This window comes from Aquarana catesbeiana, linkage group LG03 (assembly GCF_042186555.1).
Source record: "Aquarana catesbeiana isolate 2022-GZ linkage group LG03, ASM4218655v1, whole genome shotgun sequence".
NCBI lineage: Eukaryota > Metazoa > Chordata > Amphibia > Anura > Ranidae > Aquarana > Aquarana catesbeiana.
In genome coordinates, this window is record NC_133326.1 from 674,849,118 (window position 1) to 674,874,732 (window position 25,615).

Below are 25,615 nucleotides of genomic sequence, written 5' to 3' on the forward strand. Positions count from 1 at the left end.
TCTGTATCACCCTGCAGGAGGAGGACAGACTCATAGTTCCCTTCTGTCTGTATCACCCTGCAGGAGGAGGACAGACTCATAGCCCCCTTCTGTCTGTATCACCCTGCAGGAGGAGGACAGACTCATAGCTCCCTTCTGTCTGTATCACCCTGCAGGAGGAGGACAGACTCATAGGTCCCTTCTGTCTGTATCACCCTGCAGGAGGAGGACAGACTCATAGCTCCCTTCTGTCTGTGCATGGATAGACTCATGGGGGGGAGATTTAATATAACTGGAGCTCTCAGAATCTGGTGCAACAGTGCATGGTAGCCAATCAGCTTCTAACTTCATCTTGTTCAATAAGCTTTGACAATAAAACCTGGAAGCTGATTGGTTTCTATGCAGAGCTGCACCAGATTTTGCACACTCCAATTTTTCTTTTATATGTGCCTATGCATGGGTGGGGAGGTGGGGGGCATAGACTACTGTTCCCATTCATCTTTGTCACCCCTGCTGTCTGTGTCATTACATCACTTTACAGGGTGTACTGCTGTACCTTAGCGGCTCTGTTGACAATGTCACTTCCCGTTGCCAAGCCTTGCACCAGTGTTCTGGCAGCTCCCAATGCTCGTGTTATCTGAAAAAACCACACAGTCACAAACACTGACACACAAAATCTCCAGCAAAACAGAGCTTTTCTATAAGATGACAATAAACAGGAAGACACTTACAAAATCAGAAGTATTAACAACCTAAAGTTACACATCATAAAAAACTATGAATTACAAGCTGTTCATACTCACTCAGTCACTATGAGATTAGTTTTCTATATTCTGCTAAAAACCTGGTTGATCCTGCTGTTCTTTATCTACCCCTTCTGCCCATGTCCCCATGCAGTTGGGAATTTTGCAGAGCAGTGTTGGCCACTGTGCACATGCTCAGTTTTCAGTGAGTTTCTATGCTGAGCATTTCCTCCCTTTCACATCTGAGCAGCTCATGTGACTACAGAGTCACACATGTGCAGAGGCGGCTCTAGGCTTTGTGAGGCCTTAGGCAAAACCTAGACATGAGGCCCCACTCACACTCATAATGGGAAAAATAATTCAAGAGATAAAAAAAATTAACTGTGTAAATTGCATATATAAAGAGCTTTAAAGTGCTGGTGTCCGTGTCCTTTATCTCAACGCTGGTGTCCATGTCCTCTATCTCAATGCTGGTGTCAGTGCTCTCTATCTCAGTGCTGGTGTCGTCAGTGTTCTCTATCTTGCTGCTGGTGCCCATGTCCTCTATCTCAATGCTGGTGTCAGTGCTCTCTAGGTCTGTGCTGGTGTCAGTGCTCTCTAGGTCGGTGCTGGTGTCAGTGCTCTCTGGGTCAGTGCTGGTGTCAGTGCTCTCTAGGTCAGTGCTGGTGTCAGTGCTCTCTAGGTCAGTGCTGGTGTCAGTGCTCTCTAGGTCAGTGCTGGTGTCAGTGCTCTCTAGGTCAGTGCTGGTGTCAGTGCTCTCTAGGTCTGTGCTGGTGTCAGTGCTCTCTAGGTCGGTGCTGGTGTCAGTGCTCTCTGGGTCAGTGCTGGTGTCAGTGCTCTCTAGGTCAGTGCTGGTGTCAGTGCTCTCTAGGTCAGTGCTGGTGTCAGTGCTCTCTAGGTCAGTGCTGGTGTCAGTGCTCTCTAGGTCAGTGCTGGTGTCAGTGCTCTCTAGGTCAGTGCTCTCTAGGTCAGTGCTGGTGTCAGTGCTCTCTAGCTCGGTGCTGGTGTCAGTGCTCTCTAGCTCGGTGCTGGTGTCAGTGCTCTCTAGCTCGGTGCTGGTGTCAGTGCTCTCTAGCTCGGTGCTGGTGTCAGTGCTCTCTAGCTCGGTGCTGGTGTCAGTGCTCTCTAGCTCGGTGCTGGTGTCAGTGCTCTCTAGCTCGGTGCTGGTGTCAGTGCTCTCTAGCTCGGTGCTGGTGTCAGTCTTCTCTATCTCGGTGCTGGTGTCAGTGAGGGAGGTAGCAGCGGAGAAGCCAATCAGCAGGCAGTGCCAGCACAGGATGCAGTGCACCCGGCCCATCATGGATAAGGATCAGCACTGGACTTGGCTGGGACCTCCCGACCCCGCAGTGGAGCCCTGCATAGGTGGGGTTAAGGGCAGGGCAGAAGGAGGGGTTAAGAGCTGTGAATCACAGTTTATCACACTTAGACACTGGCACAGGACTGAGTTGCCCTGACCGTGGCACTGATAATCAGGAGAAAGGGAGTGGGGGGATGGGGCAGGGGTGGTGATCAGTGGGAAGAATGTCCCTTACATTGGTGATCAGTGGGAAGAATGCTCCTTACATTGGTGGTCAGTGGGAAGAATGCTCCTTACATTGGTGATCAGTGGGAAGAATGTTCCTTACATTGGTGATCAGTGGGAAGAATGCTCCTTACATTGGTGGTCAGTGGGAAGAATGCTCCTTACATTGGTGATCAGTGGGAAGAATGCTCCTTACATTTGTGATCATTGGGAAGAATGTCCCTTACATTGGTGATCAGTGGGAAGAATGCTCCTTACATTGGTGATCAGTGGGAAGAATGCTCCTTACATTGGTTATCAGTGGGAAGAATGTTCCTTACATTGGTGATCAGTGGGAAGAATGCTCCTTACATTGGTGATCAGTGGGAAGAATGTTCCTTACATTGGTGATCAGTGGGAAGAATGCTCCTTACACTGGTGATCAGTGGGAAGAATGCTCCTTACATTGGTGATCAGTGGGAAGAATGTTCCTTACATTGGTGATCAGTGGGAAGAATGCTCCTTACATTGGTGATCAGTGGGAAGAATACTCCTTACATTGGTGATCAGTGGGAAGAATACTCCTTACATTGGTGATCAGTGGGAAGAATACCCCTTTTGCTTATAACTATAAACATCGTTCATGTCAGTGGTAACTTATTGTAACCTAGAGGCAAAGGTTGCTCATTGCTCAAGGAACCCCAACAAACCTGTTTGAGAAGGGACGTTTTATACCATTTATCGGCTAAATTGTGCCACAGCTCTAACTTTAGCTGCAAGGGGCATTCTGACTTAAACAAAATGATTGCATCCAACTAATAAGCCCGTGTCAGTATTATGTAATTTAGTAATGGGACTTCTGTGCAGTTAAGAAGCTATCAAACCTGTAGTCGAAGTCTTCTTGGAGTTTCGCCAAAAGGGCTCATCTCCTCAGCATGGCGCATAGCACACTCCATGTAGTCGGCATTCAGCTGGTAATGAGGAAGCAGGAGACGGAGCATGCGCTCCAGCAGTCCGACCCAAAATTCGGAGAGAGCCTCGGCCAATCTGGGGGCTCCTCCCCCCATGTAGAAAGCACGCAGCTCTGAGAAGAGAGTACTGAAGAGAACGGCATTCTGGGAGTACAGGTGTCCATAGGAAAGTACGAACATGGTGGAGAGGGAATGCTCAGAAGAGTCAAGGAGTGCGAGGAAGAACTCTGCAACACATAAGCAGAACATATGTCATGTTTGTTGTGCAGGCATTGATCACACGTAATTAATTTGATATTAATGTAATACTTTTCTAGATTTCTATAGCGCTTTTTTCACTCCGCTTTAAGATTATAGTAATCTTACCAGTAGATTCCCCACACTTTCAGGCCATATGTGTTGAGCCTTGGTTTTTTCTGTTTTCTACACCACTGTTTATAGTGGTCTACTGGTTACTTGAGTTACTATTATTTGGTTTGTTTCGCTTATTTCTACATTCCTTGATGATATCTACACAACTTTTGCTTATGTGATACATGTTCTGTTAATGTCTTTTCAATCCTAATTTATACTTGTACACTCAGGGGAAATACGTTTTTCCTTGCCTATGTTTATTCAATGTGGTTAAAAAAATGCTTGAAACTTAATAAAACAGATTCAAAATAAAATAAACTGAAAGTTCGGTTTTCTTGGATACTGTGTATGTGACATTCAACGTCTGTTCACCTGCTGCTGCATTCACCTGGTGCATATACTGTACTTCCTATTGTATATACAATAAAGATGACTGTTCCATGCTAGGGAAATGCCATTGACTGTCACTTAAATGAATAGCAGTAAAGGATTCATTGGGTGAATTTCCCAGTGAGTCGTTCATAACGAGACCCCTATATATCACACCAAATAGGGGGACAACCCAGGAAGATCAGAGACAGAGGGATCCAGGCTCCAATACAGGGACTAGGATATTCTGAGATATCGCATCATTCAATGTTCACAATTGGATTTGCTAATTAGACTCTGTACTGAGCCAAAGCAAAATAAATATCAAACCTTTAGTCCAACCAAGCCTCTTCTGGATGTTGAAGTACCATTCATTTTTAATAAAAGCTGGGATTGAATCTGTTTATATTTTGCCTTGTTTACTTCCCTTCCCACTTCATCGTCAGAGTAAGTAATTAATCACTACAGGAGAGGAGCTTGTACAATTGTGCAAGACTAAATGGAAATATAGAGTTCAGCTTTAAGGGATCGAAGTATAAAACATTTGCTGTGCAAATGTCTTAACTATTTGCATGGGCACCAGGAATATTTGTTGTATTGTTTGTAATATGGATGTCTCCTATGTTTATCAGCTCCATCCAGCAGCCATAAAAGCAATCATTTTTTTTATAGAGGTATTTCAGGAAAATACCGCATTATGTCCACCAGACGAAGCTGAAGATCATTGGAGATAATCATATTACAAGCAATAAGGTAAACTTTCAGGGTGGCTAAGACATCGTGGTTAAGACATCCACAGAGTAAATCTTTTATACATAGACCCAGGGCTTTTTTTCACAGAGAATAGGTACAGGTACTCCTCCTTGCCTCTGAGCACCGTCCCCTGGTTCCACCCACTAACCACCTCTGAGCACCGTCCCCTGGTTCCACCCACTAACCACCTCTGAGCACCGTCCCCTGGTTCTACCTCCTAACCACCTCTGAGCACCGTCCCCTGGTTCTACCCACTAACCACCTCTGAGCACCATCCCCTGGTTCTACCCCCTAACCACCTCTGAGCACCGTCCCCTGGTTCTACCCCCTAACCACCTCTAAGCATCGTCCCCTGGTTCTACCCCCTAACCACCTCTGAGCACCGTCCCTTGGTTCCACCCGCTACCCACCTCTGAGCACCATACCTTGGTTCCACCCACTATCCACCTCAGAGCACCGTAACTTGGTTCTACCCCCTAACCACTTCCTCCGAGCAAAGTCCCTTGGTTCTGCCCGCTACCCACCTCCAAGCACCATCCCCTGGTTCTACCCCCTAACCACCTCTGAGCACCGTCCCCTGATTCTACCACCTAACCACCTCTGAGTACCGTCCCTTGGTCCCGCCCCCTACTAACCTCCGAGCACCGCCCCTAGGTTCCACCCCGTACTCATATCCGAGTACCACCCCCTTTAGAGAACACAGAACGAAGTATCATTTTGTGGTGCTAAATTATTTGTATGCAATTTGTTAATGTTAACAAGAAAAGCAGTAAAATAGATCCCCTGCAGCCAGCAATAATAGACCACCCACCCCCTAGTAACAATAGACCCTCCTACAACAAAATACTTCCCAGAAACAATAAATCCATCCAAGCAACAATAGATCTCTCAGCAACCAGCATCATTAGACCCTCCAGCAGCCAGAAACAATAGACCACCTCGAGCACCGTCCCCTGGTTCCACCCCCTAACCACCTCTGAGCACCGTCCCCTGGTTCTACCCACTAACCACCTCTGAGCACCGTCCCCTGGTTCCACCCACTAACAACCTCTGAGCACCGTCCCCTGGTTTCTACCCCCTAACCACCTCTGAGCACCGTCCCCTGGTTCTACCCACTAACCACCTCTGAGCACTGTCCCTTGGTTCCACCCACTAATCACCTCTGAGCACCGTCCCCTGGTTCTACCCCCTAACCATCTCTAAGCATCGTCCCCTGGTTCTACCCCCTAACCACCTCTGAGCACCGTCCCTTGGTTCCACCCGCTACCCACCTCTGAGCACTGTACCTTGGTTCCACCCACTATCCACCTCTGAGCACCGTAACTTGGTTCTACCCCCTAACCACTTCCTCCAAGCAAAGTTCCTTGGCTCTGCGCACTACCCACCTCCAAGCACTGTCCCCTGGTTCTACCCCCTAACCACCTCTGAGCATCGTCCCCTGGTTCTACCCCCTAACCACCTCCGAGTACCGTCCCTTGGTCCCGCCCCCTACCAACCTCCGAGCACCGTCCCTAGGTTCCACCCCGTACTCATATCCGAGTACCACCCTCTTTAGAGAACACAGAACGAAGTATCATTTTGTGGTGCTAAATTATTTGTATGCAATTTGTTAATGTTAACAAGAAAAGCAGTAAAATAGATCCCCTGCAGCCAGCAATAATAGACCACCCACCCCCTAGTAACAATAGACCCTCCTACAACAAAATACTTCCCAGAAACAATAAATCCATCCAAGCAACAATAGATCTCTCAGCAACCAGCATCATTAGACCCTCCAGCAGCCAGAAACAATAGACCACCTCGAGCACCGTCCCCTGGTTCCACCCCCTAACCACCTCTGAGCACCGTCCCCTGGTTCTACCCACTAACCACCTCTGAGCACCGTCCCCTGGTTCCACCCACTAACCACCTCTGAGCACCGTCCCCTGGTTCTACCCCCTAACCACCTCTGAGCACCGTCCCCTGGTTCTACCCACTAACCACCTCTGAGCACTGTCCCTTGGTTCCACCCACTAATCACCTCTGAGCACCGTCCCCTGGTTCTACCCCCTAACCATCTCTAAGCATCGTCCCCTGGTTCTACCCCCTAACCACCTCTGAGCACCGTCCCTTGGTTCCACCCGCTACCCACCTCTGAGCACCGTACCTTGGTTCCACCCACTATCCACCTCTGAGCACCGTAACTTGGTTCTACCCCCTAACCACTTCCTCCGAGCAAAGTCCCTTGGTTCTGCGCACTACCCACCTCCAAGCACCGTCCCCTGGTTCTACCCCCTAACCACCTCTGAACATCGTCCCCTGGTTCTACCCCCTAACCACCTCCGAGTACCGTCCCTTGGTCCCGCCCCCTACTAACCTCCGAGCACCGTCCCTAGGTTCCACCCCGTACTCATATCCGAGTACCACCCTCTTTAGAGAACACAGAACGAAGTATCATTTTGTGGTGCTAAATTATTTGTTTGCAATTTGTTAATGTTAACAAGAAAAGCAGTAAAATAGATCCCCTGCAGCCATCAATAATAGACCACCCACCCCCTAGTAACAATAGACCCTCCTACAACAAAATACTTCCCAGAAACAATAAATCCATTCAAGAAACAATAGATCTCTCAGCAACCAGCATCATTAGACCCTCCAGCAGCCAGAAACAATAGACCCCTCCCTCAACAGTAGATCCCTGCCAGCAACATAAGACCCCCCCCAAAACAGTAGACCTCCCCAGCAACAACAAAATACCCACCAGCAACAATAGATCCACCCCAGCAACAATAGACCCTTCCACAACAAAAAATCTACCCAAGCAACAATAGATCCCCACCAGCAAGAATAGATCTCCCAGCAGCCAGCATCAATACATCCTCCAGCAGCCAGAGGCAATAGACCTCTCCCTCAATAGTAGATCCCTCCCAGCAAGATAAGCCCCCCCAACAGTAGACTTCTCCAGAAACAATAGACCCCCCCCCCTTATGACAATAGACAACAGCCGCCAGCATCAATAGACCCACCAGCACACCCCAGCACCCCTTGTCATTACATACATTCAGTGCTGGAGGTATCAGAATTGTGTTTCCTCATGTTCCCGCTGAAAAAAAGCCCTGCATAGACCTCTTAAAGCGGAGTTCCACCCAAAAGTGGAACTTCCGCTTATCTGATTCCTCCCCCCTTCGGTGACACGTTTGGCACCTTTCGCGGGGGAAAGGGCACCTGTTTTTTTACAGGTACCCTGTCCCCACTTGCGTCGGACCTTGCGGCAGCGAGGTACATAAGGAGTTCCGCCCCTCTCTTCCTCCTTCCCCCACTGCTGGGCCAGTAATAGAGCGCAGCGCGCCTCGTGCATGCACAGTAGGGTACCGGCTGTGACGGCACAAGGCTTCACTTCCGGGTTCCCTTACCGGCAATGGCGGCGGCAGTACTCGGCAGCCGATGGAAGCATTGGCTGGGGTGCCGACATCGCTGGATTCCAGGACAGGTAAATGTCCTAATATTAAAAGTCAGCAGCTATAGTATGTGTAGCTGCTGACTTTTCATTTTTCGAGGGGGGCGGGGGGGGCGGAACTCCTCTCTAATGTCACAACACACTTGCCGTTCATTTCATATTCAAACGTTACTTTGATCCCTACACTGGCTATTGTGTCTATTGCTTAAAGTGTATCTATATCCAAACCTAACCTTAAGACCCCTTTCACACTAAGGCGTTTTACAGGCATTTTTGCGCTCAAAACAGCGCCTGAAAAGCTACTGTAAACCGCCTCTTCTGCAGCCCCAGTGTGTAATCCCAAGTGCTTTCACACTGGGGTGGTGCCTTTGCAGGACAGGAAAAAAAGTCCTGCAAGCAGCATCTTTGGGGCGGTGCAGGATCGGTGTATACAGCGCTCCTCCACCGCCCCTGCCCATTAAAAAGAATGGGCAACACTGCCGAAGCGCCTGCAAAACTTTTTGGGTGCTATTAACCCTTTCCTCGGCCGCTAGCGGGGGGGGTTAAAAGAGCCCCACTAGCGGCCAAATAGCGCCGCTATAACAGCAGTAAAGCGCTGCTAAAACTAGACCGCGGGCACGGTCACGCTGTACGCAGCGGGCGCCTGCTATCCCTGTCTCTTAAAGGGGACGTACAGGTACAACCATTTGCCCACCGCTGCCATTGTGACGACGTATATCGGCGTGCAGTGGTCGGCAAGTGGTTAAAGGTGAACTCCAGCCATCTGTTCCATCTTGCACAGTTGTACCGGCTCCTCTCCTGTACTGAAATTGCTTACTCTGATTTCACTGCACACTGTGAGCTTCCAAGATGCAGCAAGTCAGATTCAGCCCACCTCATTTCCTAGCTAGAAAACATCCTGCATCATCTAGCCACAGGGCTCTCCAAACTATGGCCCTCCTATTGTTCAGGAACTACAATTCCCATCATGTCTAGTCCTGCCTGCGAATGTCAGAGTTTTACGATGCCTCATGGGATGTGTAGTTCTGCAACAGCTGGAGGACCGCTAATCTGCCGGCATTGCATAGAGACCTAGCAATGACATCACTGTTTCTAAAATTAGGCAAGTAATGAAACCACAAAGGTTTTATTTTAAATAGCGATTAGCATACTGATTGGGCGGGGAAGAAAACACAGAAGACAAAATATAAGCACATTAAACTTCAAGGGTAACTAAAGGTTTTTTTTTTTTTTTTTTTTAACCACTTGCTGACCAGCCGCCGCAGTTTTACTGCGGCAGAATGGCACGGCTGGGCGAAACGACCTTATGTTACGTCGCTTCGCCCTAAGGCGCTCGTGCCCCTGGAGCCAATGCGAGTGCCCAGCAGGCACTCGATCGTAACACACCGAGAACCGTTCTCTGAGGGGAGAAGAGACTGATCGTGTGTTCATACATAGTATGAACAGCGATCTGTCATCTCCCCTACACAGTCCCCTCCCCCCACAGTCAAAACACAGAGAGGGAATACAGTTAACCCCTTGATCGCCCCCTAGTGTTAACCCCTTCCCTGAGAAGGACATTTACAGTAATCAATGCATTTTTATAGCACTGATTGCGGTATAAATGCCAATGGTTCCAAAAAATGTGTCCGATGTGTCCACCATAATGTCGCAGTCCCGATAAAGATTGCAGATCACTGGCATTACTAGTAAAAAAAATGATAATAATAAAAATGCTATCCCCTATTTTGTAGAAGCTATAACTTTTGCGCAAACCAATCAATATACACTTATTGCGATTTTTTATTTATATTTTTATTACCAAAAATATGTAGAAGAATACATATTGGCCTAAGCCGAGAAAAAAAAAAATGGGGATATTTTTTATAGCAAAAAGTTTTTTTTGTTCATAGCGCAAAAAATAAAAATCGCAGAGATGGTCAAATACCACCAAAAGAAAGCTCTATTTGTGGGAAAAAAAGGTCGTCAATTTTGCTTGGGAGCCACGTCGCACGACCGTGCAATTGTCAGTTAAAGCAACGCAGTGCCGAATCGCAAAAAATGGCCCGGTCATTCAGCAGCCAAATCTACCGGGGGCTGAAGAGGTTAAACAAACATGTCATACTTACCTATTCTGTGCAGTTGGTTTTGCACAGAGTGGTCCCGATCCTCCTCTTCTGGGGTCCCTCAGCGGTGCTCCTGGCTCCTCCTCTCCTCGAGTGCCCCGTTGGGGAGCCGCTCTCCCTCGGGGCACTCGAGAAGAGGAGGAGCCAACAGTGGCTGGAGCTGCTGTGCTCATCCCCGTCGCTGGAAAGACCGGGCTCAGGTAAGTAAAAGGGGTGCTCTGGGGGGGATGCAACAGAGGAGGTTTTTCATCTTAATGCCTAGAATGCATTAAGGTGAAAAACCATGATGGAGTGTACACACGGTCGGACTTTTCACATGCAAAAGTCCGACGGACGCCGCCGGACCAAATCCGGCGGACAATCCGACCGTGTGTGGTCTCCATCGGACTTCCGACGGACCGTTTCGGCCGGAAATCCGACGTACTTTAGATTTGAAACTTGCTTCAAATCTTACGTCGTAACTCCGCCGGACTCAGTTCCTGACGGAAAGCCCGTTCGTCTGTATGCTGGTCCGACGGACCAGATACGACGGAGGAGCAGGTTACTGCATCTCGCGCTCGCTGCAATAGGAGAAACAAATTTTTCCATTGCGGCGAGCGCGGGGGGCATCCCAGGCCCTTAGGTCTGGTATGGAACTTTAAGGGGAACCCCCTACACCGAAAAACCGGCGTGGGGGTCCCCCCAAAATCCATACCAGACCCCGATCCGAGCACGCAGCCCGGCCGGTCAGGAAAAGGGGTGGGGACGAGCGAGCGCCCCCCTCCCCTCCTGAACCGTACCAGGCCGCATGCCCTCAACATGGGGGGTGCTTTGGGGGAGGGGGCGCCGTGCGGTGCCCCCCCACCACAAAGCACCTTGTCCCCATGTTGATGAGGACAAGGGCCTCTTCCCGACAACCCTGGCCGTTGGTTGTCGGGGTCTGCGGGCGGGGGGCTTATCGGAATCCGGGAGCCCCCTATAATAAGAGGGGCCCCCAGATCCCGGCCCCCCACCCTATGTGAATGAGTATGGGGTACATGGTACCCCTACCCATTCACCTAGGGAAAAAGTGTAAATAATAAAACACAACACAGGTTTTTAAAATATTTTATTAAACAGCTCCGGGGGGGGATCTTGCTCCGGCTTCGGGGGTCCCTCCGGTTCCTCTTCTCCCGGCCTCCGGTTGGTTCTTCGGCCGGCCCCTCACACTGTCTTCAGGTAGCTCTATTGCCAGCGGAGGTCCGGGCTTCTGGGCTTCTCTTCCCCAGATGTTGACACGACGCTCTCTCCGGCTGGACTGGTCTCTGAGGGCTCCGTTGTGACTTATATAGGCGGAGACCCCGCCCCCATATGATGTCACAGTCCCTGGGCATGCTGGGACTGTGACGTTTTAGGGGGCGTGGTCGACTGGCAATAGAGCTACCTGAAGACAGTGGAGGGGCCGGCCGAAGAACCAACCGGACGCCGGGAGAAGAGGAACCGGAGGGACCCCCCCCGAAGATCCCCCCCCCGGAGCTGTTTAATAAAATATTTTAAAAACCTGTGTTGTGTTTTATTATTTACACTTTTTCCCTAAGTGAATGGGTAGGGGTACCATGTACCCCATACTCATTCACATAGGGTGGGGGGGCCGGGATCTGGGGGCCCTCTTATTATAGGGGGCTCCCGGATTCCGATAAGCCCCCCGCCCGCAGACCCCGACAACCAACGGCCAGGGTTGTCGGGAAGAGGCCCTTGTCCTCATCAACATGGGGACAAGGTGCTTTGTGGTGGGGGGGACCGCAAGGCGCCCCCTCCCCCAAAGCACCCCCCATGTTGAGGGCATGTGGCCTGGTACGGTTCAGGAGGGGAGGGGGGCGCTCGCTCGTCCCCACTCCCTTTCCTGACCGGCCGGGCTGCGTGCTCGGATCGGGGTCTGGTATGGATTTTGGGGGGACCCCACGCCGGTTTTTCGGCGTAGGGGGTTCCCCTTAAAGTTCCATACCAGACCTAAGGGCCTGGGATGCCTTCGACGGGGCTCGCAAGGTTTCAATCTCGCCAAAAAAAGCGGCGAGATTGAATTCCTTTTCTAGTCCCGTCGTACCCGAGTCACGTTCAAAATGAACGGACTTGTCCGTGTGTGGGAAAGTCCGTTCATTCTGAAAGTCCGGCGGAAGTCCGTCGGGAAGACCGGATTCCGGAAAGTCCGGCCGTGTGTAGGCAAGTCTGGCCGTTCAGAAAGTCCGGCGGTAGTCCGCCGGAAGTCTGGCGGCAAGTACGTCGGACCTAGCTTTCCAGAAAGTCCGACCGTGTGTACGCCCCATGAGGGTTTACAACCCTTTAAGTTTTAACTTCTAGCATCCTACTCCTTTTATTTCCCCCTTTTTGCTTGTTTTTCTTGTTTGCTTTCTTTCTTTTCTTTTCACATGCACCCCGTTGTTTACTATGGTGGTGCACTCTTCTTTCCACTGTAGCTAATTATCACTCATGCAACTTTGGTAAATTAATTTTTTCTATTTTCTTGTCTTCCTATAAGTTTCTAATCCTTTCTAAAGACCGGTTCACACCACACTTTTGCAATCCAGATGCCTTTCTGCACGGACTGCTCTAATGCATTTTTGATGCATTTCAGTGCATTTTTTCCCCTCTTGTTTCCTGGGTTTTGATTGTTAGGAGCCAGCACCCGCCGGCGTCCTATCAACCAGCGATTCATTCTTGCTATCAGCAGCAGGGATGAGTCATTGGTTGCTTGCCGACCGGCTCCTGTACATATACATCGGCACTTTGAAGATGGATATCTCGGTAACGGTAGCAGCTGCTGCCACAACCAGGGCATCCATCTCTTCAGGAGCCAGTCGTGTTTACAATAATGGTGGTCTCTGCGGCGCATTCACCCTGAGATCACAGTTATCGTTGGCGGGAGAGGTGCCACCCCCCTCCCGCCGCTCTCCCGCGCCCTCCGCCGCTTACCGGAGCCGTTGGCAGCGGCGGAGGCGATCAGGACCTGTCTGTGGCCGGGTAGGGAGACGAGTGAGGGGAAGATGGTCCCCACCCAACTCCATACTATAGCAGAGCGGAAGCGACGTCATAATGTCACTTCCGCCCATACGTCCGTCTTAAAGGGCCATTTTTTCAAATGACAATTTTTTTTTAATTTTTATTGCATTTTAGTCCAAATATGAGACCTGAGGACTTTTTGACCCCAGATCTCATATTTAAGAGGTCCTGTCATGCTTTTTTCTATTACAAGGGATCTTTACATTCCTTGTAATAGGAATAAAAGTGACCCATTTTATTTTTAAAAACAGTGAAAAAAAGAAATAAATCAAGTAAAATAAATAAATAAGAAAAATTGTTAGAGCGAGAGTAATAATTCTAGCCCTCCTCTGTAACTCAAAACATGCAACCTGTAGAATTTTTTAAACGTCGCCTATGGAGATTTTTAAGGGTAAAAGTTTGACACCATTCCACGAGCGGGCGCAATTTTGAAGCGTGACATGTTGGTGTTGGATATCAATTTACTCGGCGTAACATTATCTTTCACAATATAAAAAAAAATTGGGCTAACTTTACCGTTGTCTTTATTCAAAAAAGTGAATTTTTTCCAAAAAAAGTGCGCTTGTAAGACTGCTGCGCAAATACGGTGTGAAAAAAAGTATTGCAATGACCGCCATTTTATTCTCTAGAGTGTTAGAAAAAAACAATGTAAAATGTTTGGGGGTTCTAAGTAATTTTCTAGCAAAAAAAAAACCACTTAAAGACCAGGCCTCTTTTTCAGACTCTGTGTTTACAAGTTAAAAACAAGTTTTTTTGCTAGAAAAAAAAAAAAACTGTTTTAAACTTGTAAACAACAAAATCTCAAGACGAGGCTTGTCCTTAAGTGGTTAAGAAGTCAGCACCCGCTGGCTTCCTAACATCGATTCCTGCTGTCAGCTGGGATTCCCCTCTGACAGGAGAAAGTAAACAAAAAGAATAGGAAAAATAAAACAGCATAGGGGTCCCCCCAATCCATACCAGGCCCCATGTTAAGGGCATGCGGCCTGGTATGGTTCGGTGGGGATGGGGGGGAGGTGGCGCTGGGATAAGGGTCTGGTATCGATTTTGGGGAGGACCCCCGCACCATTTTTTTGGAGTGGGGTTCCTCTTAAAATCCATACCAGACCGAAGGGCCTGGTAGGGATTTTGGGAGGGACCCCGTGCATTTTTTAAAGTTTTTTTTGGGGTGGGGTCCCAAAGGGCCTGATATTAATTAGGGGGGGGGAGCATTCCGTTTTTTCTTTTTAATGCTGGCCCTTTAGTTTACATTCTAGTGTCAGAGGGGAATCCCTGATGACAGCAGAAATGACTCATCGCTGTTAAGATGCTGGTGAACGGGCTCCTAACAACCGAAAGAAATTGCAGGCAAAACACATTCCAGTGCGTTTTTGATGAGTTTCGCCATGTTCCAGTGCAGTTCCGTGCAAAAAAAAGGGAGCGTGTTCTACTTTTGTTGACTGAACTGGAACGAACTGCACTGGTGTGAACTATGCCATTGGAATCCATGTTAACTACTTTTATAAAAATTGAAAATACCACGCTAAATACCATAAAAAAGAAAAATAAGGAAAAACAACAAAAACAAAATAAAGCATCTGCTAAAATCATGAGATACACCCACGTACAAATATAAAGTTCAATAAAGCAGCGCTAAAAATTAGTGAATGTGTGTGAACTACAACACACAGCAACATAAGTGATGACAATGAAAATGAATAAACAGTCCATAAAACGCACATCAGTGTAGATTCCTGTGATAAACACCTCTCGTGGACAGTGCACCTCCACCACATAGAATGTGTTATTACCAAAAGGCAAGCTCTTATGAGCCTGCGGCTAAATACCCAGCCAGGGCCTCTGTCCGGAGGGGTGTTGAGTATCCACAGGTATTGATTGAGAAGAAACTTGGACTAAATACCAAACGACCAGGGAGACTCGAACATCAAACTACCAGGGGGATAGGTCAGGCGTTACCCAGAAATGTAAAAAGACTCTCCATAGTGTAAAACGTACCAAAAAAGGTTTATTGAAGCATAAAAATGCACTTACAAGAATGATGATTAAAAACGATCAAGAAAACAGCCGGCCTGTTCGTCAGAACGTCTAACCCCTCTACGCGCGTTCTGTCACAATCTGACGTCGTCTCGGGGAACAAGAGACGCCGCCAGATTGTGACGAAACGCCCATGCATTTTTGATGCAGATTAAAAATGCACTGGACTGCATATGGTATGGACCAGCCCTGAGGGCACAGACCTGGACAAAGTATGGGGAATATTGACTTCTCTCTGACTTTAACCTCCAAAAATATTGGAGTCAGAGACAGTCAGGCAAATTGGAGTTTAAGATGGAGCTCAGCAGTAGCTACCGGCATTTTCCTCTCCGTCTCATCTCAACCTAAATTGAAACTTAATGTACTAGCAGTTTCACAAGTTTTTTTTAGTAATGCTTCTGAACAAAACAATCAATATTATAAGGTACAAACTCACCCTGGAATCTTCTTCTCGCCCCAGTTAATACCCCCATTGGGTAACTGACGCTTTCATTCACGATACGGGCCAGATCCCTCACACTCTCGTCGCTCAGTCTCTGCTCCGTCTCACTCGGGCAACATGTGTACTCCTGGGGGCATATTCTCAGGTGCTCTCCTACAAAAAAAAATAAAATCCCAATATATAACATGGCAACAAAATAAAATTCCCAACCAGATAAATATAACTGACCGTATTTGGAAGAATAAACACAAAATGAGAAATGTAAGCCATAGCATCCAATTGAATTAATTCATCTGAAAGATGGAAAAAGGGGTTGGTTGCAATGGGCAACTGTTCCATTTTTAGTTTGGCCCTATGTAAATCAGGTCCATCTGTCCTAGTGTAGATCAATACCAGTTAAAAATCAACCCAACACAAAAAAAAATATGGGTGGGCACTGCAAGGTTGAATCACTCACCAGCTGTCGTGGTTGAAAATACAGAAAAAAAAAAATTACAGTCTAGATAAGAACCAGAAAATGACGGAAGCTCTGAATGGGCAAAGTAATATTATTTATTTTATTATTTATTATTTTATTATTTATTATTTATTTCTTATACAATAATAAATTATTATACCATATTTATTGGTCCAACCACCTCACCTCTCACATCTTGCTGCTTTTATTTTTATTCTGTTGGGTACTTCTGAGTATGGGGAACATGTGACTTTCTCACCTTCCTACCACAATGCAGACCCAGGGCTGTCACGTGTGGGCAGGTCCTGTGCAAGCTCTGGCCAACTTTCAATTTACACAGGGTCTTTCTGAATGAATGAACAGGATGGAGGGGGGGGGGGGGGAGCAAGTTAACGGAAAGTATAAGAAACACAGGGAGAGAGGTGGACTGTTAAAAGCAAAGGGTGGAGATTTAAAAAACAAACCTGCATACCCACCTAGGTGGCTGCAGCATCAATCCCATGCTGCAGCTGTCCCCACACCGACTCTACACCAAGAACTGAGCGATCAAAGACCGCTGATCACTCAGTTCTCCGCTCTAGGAACAGAACAGTGCTCTGCCCCTCCAGCACTTACTGGTACGCCAGGCTGTGGCATCTGGGCAGATCCTGACATTATTGTTAGAATCCCTGCAGGGCCTGGACTGGCTCTGTGAAGTCAGCCAACGGCAGACTTTAGCCCGCTGTCTGCTGAATCTGGGTCACAGGAGTGCAGAACTAAGAGCACTCCTGTGACCCACAGGGGAAGAATAACCAAATAAGCTTTGGCCATACTTGTCCTTTAAGTGAACAGGTCTCTTTGTTTTAAATGACCAAGTATAGGCTTTCTTCTTTGTCCCCAAATCAGTTAAATTCAAGGAATGCCGAGAATACAGTGCCTTGAAAAAAGTATTCATACCCCTTGAAATTTTCCACATTTTGTCATGTTACAACCAAAAACGTAAATGTATTTTATTGGGATTTTATGTGATAGACCAACACAAAGTGGCACATAATTGTGAAGCGGAAGGAAAGTGATAAATGGTGTTTAACATTTCTTACAAATAAATATCTGAAAAGTGTGGTGTACATTTGTATTCAGCCCCCTTTACTCTGATATTCCTAACTAAAATCTAATGGAACCAATTGCCTTCAGAAGTCACTATTAGTAAATAGAGCCCATCTGTTATGTGAAGCCCTCAGAGGTTTTTTTTAGAGAACCTTAGTGACCAAACAGCATCATGAAGGCCAAGGAACACACCAGACAGGTCAGGGATAAAGTGTGGAGAAGTTTAAAGCAGGGTTATGTTATAAAAAAATATCCCAAGCTTTGAACATCTCACGGAGCACTGTTCAATCCATGAGCCGAAAATGGAAAGAGTATGGCACAACTGCAAACCTACCAAGACATGGCCGTCCACCTAAACTGACAGGCCGGGCAAGGAGAACATTAATCAGAGAAGCAGCCAAGAGGCCCATGGTAACTCTGGAGGAACTACAGAGATCCACAGCTCAGGTGGGAGAATCTGTCCACAGGACAACTATTAGTCGTGTTCTCCACAAATCTGACCTTTATGGAAGAGTGACAAGAAGAAAGACATTGTTGAAAGAAAGCCTGTTTGCAGTTTGCGAGAAGCCATGTGGGGGACACAGCAAACATGTGGAAGAAGGTGCTCTGAACAGATGAGACCAAAATAAAACTTTTTAACCTAAAACGCTATGTGTGGGGGGTAAACTAACAATGCACATCACCCTGAACACACCATCCCCACTGTGAAACATGGTGGTGGCAGCATCATATTGTGAGGATGCTTTTCTTCAGTGGGGACAGGGAAGCTGGTCAGAGTTGATGTGAAGATGGATGGAGCCAAACACGGGGCAATCTTAGAAGAAAACCTGTTAGAGTCTGTAAAAGACTTGAGACTGGGGTGGAGGTTCTCCTTCCAGCAGGACAACGACCCTAAACATACAGCCAGAGCTACAATGGAATGATTTAGATCAGAGCGTATTCTTGTGTTAGAATGGCCCAGTCATAGTCCAGCCCTAAATCCATTTGAGAATCTGTGGGAAGACTTGAAAATTGCTGTTCACAGATGCTCTCCATCCAATCTGACAGAGCTTGAATGATTTTGCATAGAAGAATGGACAAAAATGTCACTCTCTAGATGTGCAAAGCTGGTAGAGACATCCCCAAAAAGACTTTCAGCTGTAATTACAGTGAAAGGGGGTTCTACAAAGTATTGACTCAGGGGGGCAGAACAGGGCCGTCTTTAGCGCAGGGCAGACGGGGCACTTGCCCTGGGCCCAATCTTTGTTTGGGGGCCCGCGCTAGCCGTGAATTGGGGCCCCGATCACAGCTTTGCAGAGCGCACAGAGGACACGGGAGGATGTATTCCTCGCTAGCCAGCTGAGAGAGGCGGGGCCGGGAGCTCCACTGACGCTCTGACCCCGCCCACGTGCAGCCTGTGTACTCGGAAAAGAGCTTCTGTAGTGAGAGCCAGTGATCGGAGTGGGAGTGTCAGTGGAGCTTCCGGCCCCGCCCCCTCTATACTGGCTGGTGAATACAGAGGTCCGGGGGCAGGGCCGGGAGCTCCAATGACACTCCCACTCCGATCACTGGCTCTTACTACAGGCGCTCTATCCCCAGTACACAGGCTGCACGTGGGTCAGTGGAGCTCCCGGCCCCGCCCCTCTCAGCTGGCTAGCGCGGAATACATCCTCCCATGTCCTCTGTGCGCTCTGCAAAGCTGTCATCGGGGCGACCATTCGAGGGTGATGTGGGCCCCCCAACAAAGCATCAGTGGAGCTCCCAGCTGCTTTAGTGAGAGCAGAGAGTGGAAGCCCCGCCCACAGTCCTGAATGTATGTAGTGTTTGGCTGGCCAGGTATGTCCTTACAACCATAAAATGCCTGATTGTTTAAACCCTGAGCTGTGTTATTTAACTGTAAAGCTGTGCATTGCTGAAAGTTCTCTGACCATCCCCTGTATAATGTCTGCAGTCTCTGAGTGTCTCCTGCAGTATGTCCGCAGTCTCTGAGTGTCTCCTGCAGTATGTCCGCAGTCTCTGAGTGTCTCCTGCAGTATGTCCGCAGTCTGAGTGTCTCCTGCAGTATGTCCGCAGTCTCTGATTGTCTCCTGTAGTATGTCCGCAGTCTCTGATTGTCTCCTGTAGTATGTCCGCAGTCTCTGATTGTCTCCTGCAGTATGTCCGCAGTCTCTAATTGTCTCCTGCAGTATGTCCGCAGTCTCTGAGTGTCTCCTGCAGTATGTCCGCAGTCTCTAATTGTCTCCTGCAGTATGTACACAGCCTCTGATTGTCTCCTGCAGTATTTCCGCAGCCTCTGATTGTCTCCTGCAGTATTTCCGCAGTCTCTGATTGTCTCCTGCAGTATTTCCGCAGTCTCTGATTGTCTCCTGCAGTATGTACACAGTCTCTGATTGTCTCCTGCAGTATTTCCGCAGTCTCTGATTGTCTCCTGCAGTATGTACACAGTCTCTGATTGTCTCCTGCAGTATTTCCGCAGTCTCTGATTGTCTCCTGCAGTATGTCCTCAGTCTCTGATTGTCTCCTGCAGTATGTCCGCAGTCTCTGTTAATCTCCTGCAGTATGTCCGCAGTCTCTGTTAATCTCCTGCAGTATGTCCGCAGTCTCTGATTGTCTCCTGCAGTATGTCCGCAGTCTCTGATTGTCTCCTGCACTATGTCCGCAGTCTCTGATTGTCTCCTACAGTATGTACATAGTCTCTGATTGTCTCCTGCAGTATGTCCGCAGTCTCTGATTGTCTCCTGCAGTATGTCCGCAGTCTCTGGTAATCTCCTGCAGTATGTCCGCAGTCTCTGGTAATCTCCTGCAGTATGTCCGCAGTCTCTGGTAATCTCCTGCAGTATGTCCGCAGTTTCTGATTGTCTCCTGCAGTATGTACACAGTCTCTGATTGTCTCCTGCAGTATTTCCGCAGTCTCTGATTGTCTCCTGCAGTATTTCCACAGTCTCTGATTGTCTCCTGCAGTATGTCCGCAGTCTCTGATTGTCTCCTGCAGTATGTCCGCAGTCTCTGTTAATCTCCTGCAGTATGTCCGCAGTCTGATTGTCTCCTGCAGTATGTACACAGTCTCTGTCTCCTGCAGTATGTCCGCAGTCTCTGATTGTCTCCTGCAGTATGTCCGCAGTCTCTGATTGTCTCCTGCACTATGTCCGCAGTCTCTGATTGTCTCCTGCAGTATGTCCGCAGTCTCTGATTGTCTCCTGCAGTATGTCCGCAGTCTCTGATTGTCTCCTGCAGTATGTCCGCAGTCTCTGAACCTCTCCTGTAGTATGTGTATTAATGTGCCCCTTTACTTGCTCAGCAAACAGTAGTGATTTGCTTTAATCTCTAGCAACCAATCAGTAAGTGCTAATGATGTGCTGTAACCCCTAGCAACCAATTAGTGAGAGCTAATAATGTACAGTAACCTCTAGCAACCAATCGGCAAGCAGAAATTATGTGTTGTAACCTCTAGAAACCAGCCATTGAGCAGTAATGATAGGCTGCAACCTCTGGCAAACAATTGCAATCGCTGCGTGATCTGCTGCAGTAAACTGATTTTGAGTCTACCGGCTATTTTTTTAATGTCTCAGAATGGAGGGGGGGCCCCAAGAAAATGTTTGCCCAGGGCCCAATCAAAATTAAAGACGGCCCTGGGGCAGAATACAAATGTACGTCACACTTTTCACATATTTATTTGTAAAAAAAAATGAAAACCATTTATCATTTTCCTTCCACTTCACAATGATGTGCCACTTTGTGTTGGTCTATCACATAAAATCCCAATAAAATACATTTACGTTTTTGGTTATAACATGACAAAATGTGGAATATTTTAAGGGGTATGAATAGTTTTTCAAGGCACTATAACTCACAGCTGCTTGTTTTCTCAACCAAACTGTCAGGCTATCAAATGTCTGGTGTCATAACTGATCACATGTGTGGCCCCATGGCAAGTGCAGATCAGAGGACAACATGGCAGCTTCCTTGGCTGTAAAGTATTGGAGGGTTTAGTTCTGCTTTAAATTCCACAGACCCTTCACCTGGGGCGTCGACTGTGGGGATGTGAGAGAGAGTGAGTGAGTGAGAGGACGTGTGCGGGCTGAGCTCCGCTCCAACCATTCATCCTGAAATTTCTCTGGCACTGGCCGGGCTGACTCTCTGACTTCCAGCGACTCTCAGTTCCGATTCTCACCAGATCCGTTCGTATACAGGCACCCTGGGAAAGAAAAAGGCTTTCGGTGCACCGCGAGGTCCCACCATATCTCCGGGTAGGCTCCGGTCCTCCACAGTGCCTGCGGTCTCCACCACCACCCCTGCCGCCTCTGCTGCCTCTGCTGCTGCTGCTCTTGGCTCTGTTAAGCCTGCTAAGCCTGCTGCTGTTGTTGTGCCTGCTGCCGCCGCCGCGATATTACCTCCGAGGCTTCCCATACCAAACATGTCAGTTAGCACGCAGACCCTCCCTGATCCGTCTCCACCTGTAGCCTCTCACGCGGCCTCCCATGCTGAGCTGCTGGCAGCAATTAAAGCTGGAAATGAAAAGGTGATGGTTAAAATAGACCATTTGGCTTCAGATATCAGCTTAATTCGGCATGATATGGACAAATTTAGATCCCGCTTCGTAGAGGCTGAGAGTCGGATCTCACAACTGGAGGACGTTACCAGTGCAGACTCCAGGAACCTTCGCGCTTTGCAGCTGCAGGTAAAAGCCCTACAAGATAAGTCGATAGACACAGAAAATCGCATGAGGAGAAACAATCTAAGGATCGTAGGCCTACCGGAAAAAACAGAAGGTAATAAACCAGCTGAGTTTGTGGAATCCTTTCTTATATCATTGTTGGACTTACCTGCTATGCCCCCTACATTCGTGGTAGAGAGGGCGCATAGGATTCCACCAACCCCTCCAGCCCCTGGTAATCCTCCCAGGCCTCTTTTATTGAGACTTTTGAATTTCAGAGACAGAGATAAGATATTAGCTGCAGCTAGAGATAAACAAGAACTGCGGTTTAATAATGCAAAAATCATGTTGTTTCCTGATTACTCCCCTGAAGTCCAGCAGCGACGCCGGGCCTTTACAGAGGTCAGAAGACGCCTAAGGGATAAAGGTCTTAAATTTAGCTTATTATATCCCAGCAAGCTTCGAGTTGCAGACGGGGACCAAACATTCTTTTTCACCAATCCGGAGGCCGCTATATCCTGGTTAGATGGCCGTGGGTGACACATGTGTTTTTTTTTTTGTACCATCCTTACTACTATAGTCTACTATAGTCTACTATAGTCCATTATAGTGCACCCTTATAGTGTCTAAAATTTTCTTGCTATTCTGTGGTCTCCTAATGAATGCTTAGATAAATGTACTTTATTTGGAGTTGGAATGCTCAGCCCTTTGGACTTGGACTTGGACTTGGACTATATCTCTTACACTAAGAGCCAAGAGTTAGAAAATTAGAACCCAACCCCACCTCAATTACTCTCTGTTGCTTCCTTTTTTGTCTCCTTTTTTCTCTTCTTTTTTTTTTTTTTTTTTTCCTTCCCCCTCCTGCCCTTTTCTCCCCATCCCGTCCCCTTTTTTTTTTTTTGGATAGGTATTGGATAGGTTTTTCCTTTTTTCCTTTTTTTATATATTTGTTCGGCCATAGGGTGCCTGAACAAATAGTAGTAGTAGTACGATATCCCCTTTTAGGGGTATATCTGCAATATAGTTGCAATACAGTTGCAGCTTGCGTGTGTGTTCTTTTTTTTTTTTTTTTTTTTTTTTGGGAGAAAACTAATCCCAACTCTCCTCCTCCTTTTTTTGTTTTTTGAGAGGAGATGGGACTTAGTCGGATAAGCACTTCGTGCTTGGGTATATATATTTTTTTGTTGTTTTATGTTGGTCTTTGTCATGGTTTGTATAAGCTTGTTTCAAAAATTGCCTTAAAAATTAACATTGCTGGTACATGGTATATTGTAAAAATCTTGCTGCTTGTGAGTTACCCCAAATGGTGTTCCCCTAGTCATTTTACTTGGCCATGGCTTCCTAAACCTATATGGCCACTTCCTTAGCTGAAACCTTTTCGGTCCTTTCATGGAATGTGAGAGGTCTTAATTCTAAATTTAAACGGGCACTGTTGATGAGATATCTAAAAACCCACTCTCCACATTTTATTCTCCTACAGGAAACCCACCTCACAGGCAGCAAGGTTTTAACTCTAAAAAAACCCTGGATTCAGAGGGCCATCCATGCGACTTACTCCTCTTATGCTAGAGGGGTCTCAATCCTAATACACAAGAAATTCCCCTGTGTTATTGAGGACGTGTGCACGGACCCCCAGGGCAAGTTTGCAATGGTGGTGTTTTCACACTGGTCTCAGCGATATATAATCATAAATGTTTATATTCCTCCACCTTTTACACATGATTTATTATATAAGGTTTTGGAAAAAGCAGCTCCTTTTTATCCAGCGAAATTGCTGGTGATGGGGGATTTCAACTCTACTATCTCCCCAGATTTGGACAGACCAGTCCCATCAAAAAACTATAGCTCTGAACTATCTATATGGGCACAGGCAATGGGGCTACAGGAGATATGGAGATGGAAACACCCGGCTATTAGGGCATACTCATGCTTTTCGGCCTCACATAGGACTGCCTCACGGATTGACCTAGCCTTCTCTAATTCAATCCTGTTGACGGATGTAATAGGGGCTAAATACCTACCCAGTGGGTTGTCCGATCATAGCCCACTGGTAATCGAGCTTCGCTCGCCTGCACGCCGAGATGCGGCCCTGTGGAGGCTGGGGGCACAGTGGATTTCCCACCCTGAGGTGGCTGACACTATCCCACCCAGACTAGTTGAGTTTTGGGAACTTAATGAAGGCTCCTCGACCCCACAGACGGTCTGGGACACCTTCAAGGCCTATACAAGAGGGCAATATATTTCTATTATCGCTAGTGTCAAGAAACAGCAGGGCCGGGAAACTTACAGGTTACAACAGATGGTAGAGGATCAAACATTAATCTATAGTACAGATCCTACAGCAGCTCATTTTGACGCATTAAATGCCGCCCGCAGTTCACTAAATTTACATTTAACGGAAGTTACAAGATTGGATATGCATAAAGGTAGACAGCGACTATTTGAACAGGGGGACAAGAATGGTCGTTTCCTGGCCATGTTGGCACAGCATGAATATCCATCCACAGTGGTTTCAGGCCTGCGGTCTTCAACTGGGGATAAGGTGACCTCTCAGGTAGAAATCTTACAAATGTTTAAAGCCTTTTACCAAACTCTTTATACCTCTGCTCTTCCCCCCGACTTCCAGCCAGAGATGTTGCAAAACCTTTTAGATCCACTAGCACTTGGCTGGCTGTCGAATGAGGAACGAGAATCGTTGGTACGCCCTATTTCGGCCTTAGAGGTTTTAAAAATTATACGGTCCTTCCCTTTGGGCAAGGCGCCAGGGCCGGATGGTCTTCCTATAGAATTTTATAGGGCACATGCAGCATTTTTGGCACCCATCCTGGCCCAATTATACACCCTCTGCCTATCCAAGGGTGATCTGCCCCTTTCAATGCACCAGGCCTATCTTACTTTGATCCATAAGGACCTTAAGGACCCAGAGCTATGTGCCTCATATAGGCCAATAGCCCTATTGAATAATGACCTGAAAATCTTAACCAAACTGCTGGCTACCCGTCTATATCCATTATTACCTTCGGTTATTGACTCTGATCAAACAGGATTTATGCCTAAAAGGTCAACCGACGTTAATCTTAGGAGACTCTTTACCAATATTCATGCCCAACACAATAACTCCGGTACCAGAGCTATTGCCCTACTAGATATAGAAAAGGCATTCGACACTGTGGAGTGGCCCTTTTTGTGGGAGACTCTACGTCGAATGGGTTTTCCACTACGGTTTATATCATGGTTGCAGGTGATCTATAGGTGTCCCATCTCATCGATTCGTTTGGGCTCCAGACTCTCAACTCCATTTCAACTGTTTCGGGGAACTAGACAGGGCTGCCCTCTTTCTCCGGCTCTATTTGCTCTAGCTATAGAGCCAGTTGCAGAGGCTCTCCGTACATCGCCTCATATTAAGGGGCTTAGGATAGGCATGCTGGAGGAGAGAGTAGCCCTGTATGCTGACGACATGGTTTTATTTTTGGGGGACGCGGGTCCATCACTTCAGGGTGCTCTGTCACTCCTCAACACTTTCTCCATGGTAACGGGCCTCCGGGTAAACTGGCCAAAATCTACTCTATTTCCAATAGATCAAGCAGCCAAATTGACATCCTCTCCAGATAGCCCATTAAAGTGGGTTGACTCCTTTAAATATCTTGGGGTTTGTGTCTCTGCACAAGCCTCAGATTTTCTTAAATTAAACTTGGATCCGGTAGTGGGGGATATGAAAGCTAAACTCAAGGCATGGAATA

General features: G+C 47.5%; 1 protein-coding gene across 2 annotated transcripts in view; it reads right to left on the minus strand.

Annotated features, from left to right (window-relative positions):
- Positions 1-25,615, minus strand: part of GPC2 (glypican 2) — a 108,487-nt gene that overhangs the window by 29,747 nt on the left and 53,125 nt on the right. For both annotated transcript variants that reach the window (XM_073622888.1, XM_073622887.1), the window contains exons 3-5: positions 15,694-15,852; positions 3,108-3,421; positions 536-616 (exon numbers count right to left, since the gene is read on the minus strand). In XM_073622888.1, coding sequence (XP_073478989.1) covers positions 536-616; positions 3,108-3,421; positions 15,694-15,852 — 554 coding nt within the window. The remainder of the gene's footprint in view (positions 1-535; positions 617-3,107; positions 3,422-15,693; positions 15,853-25,615) is intronic.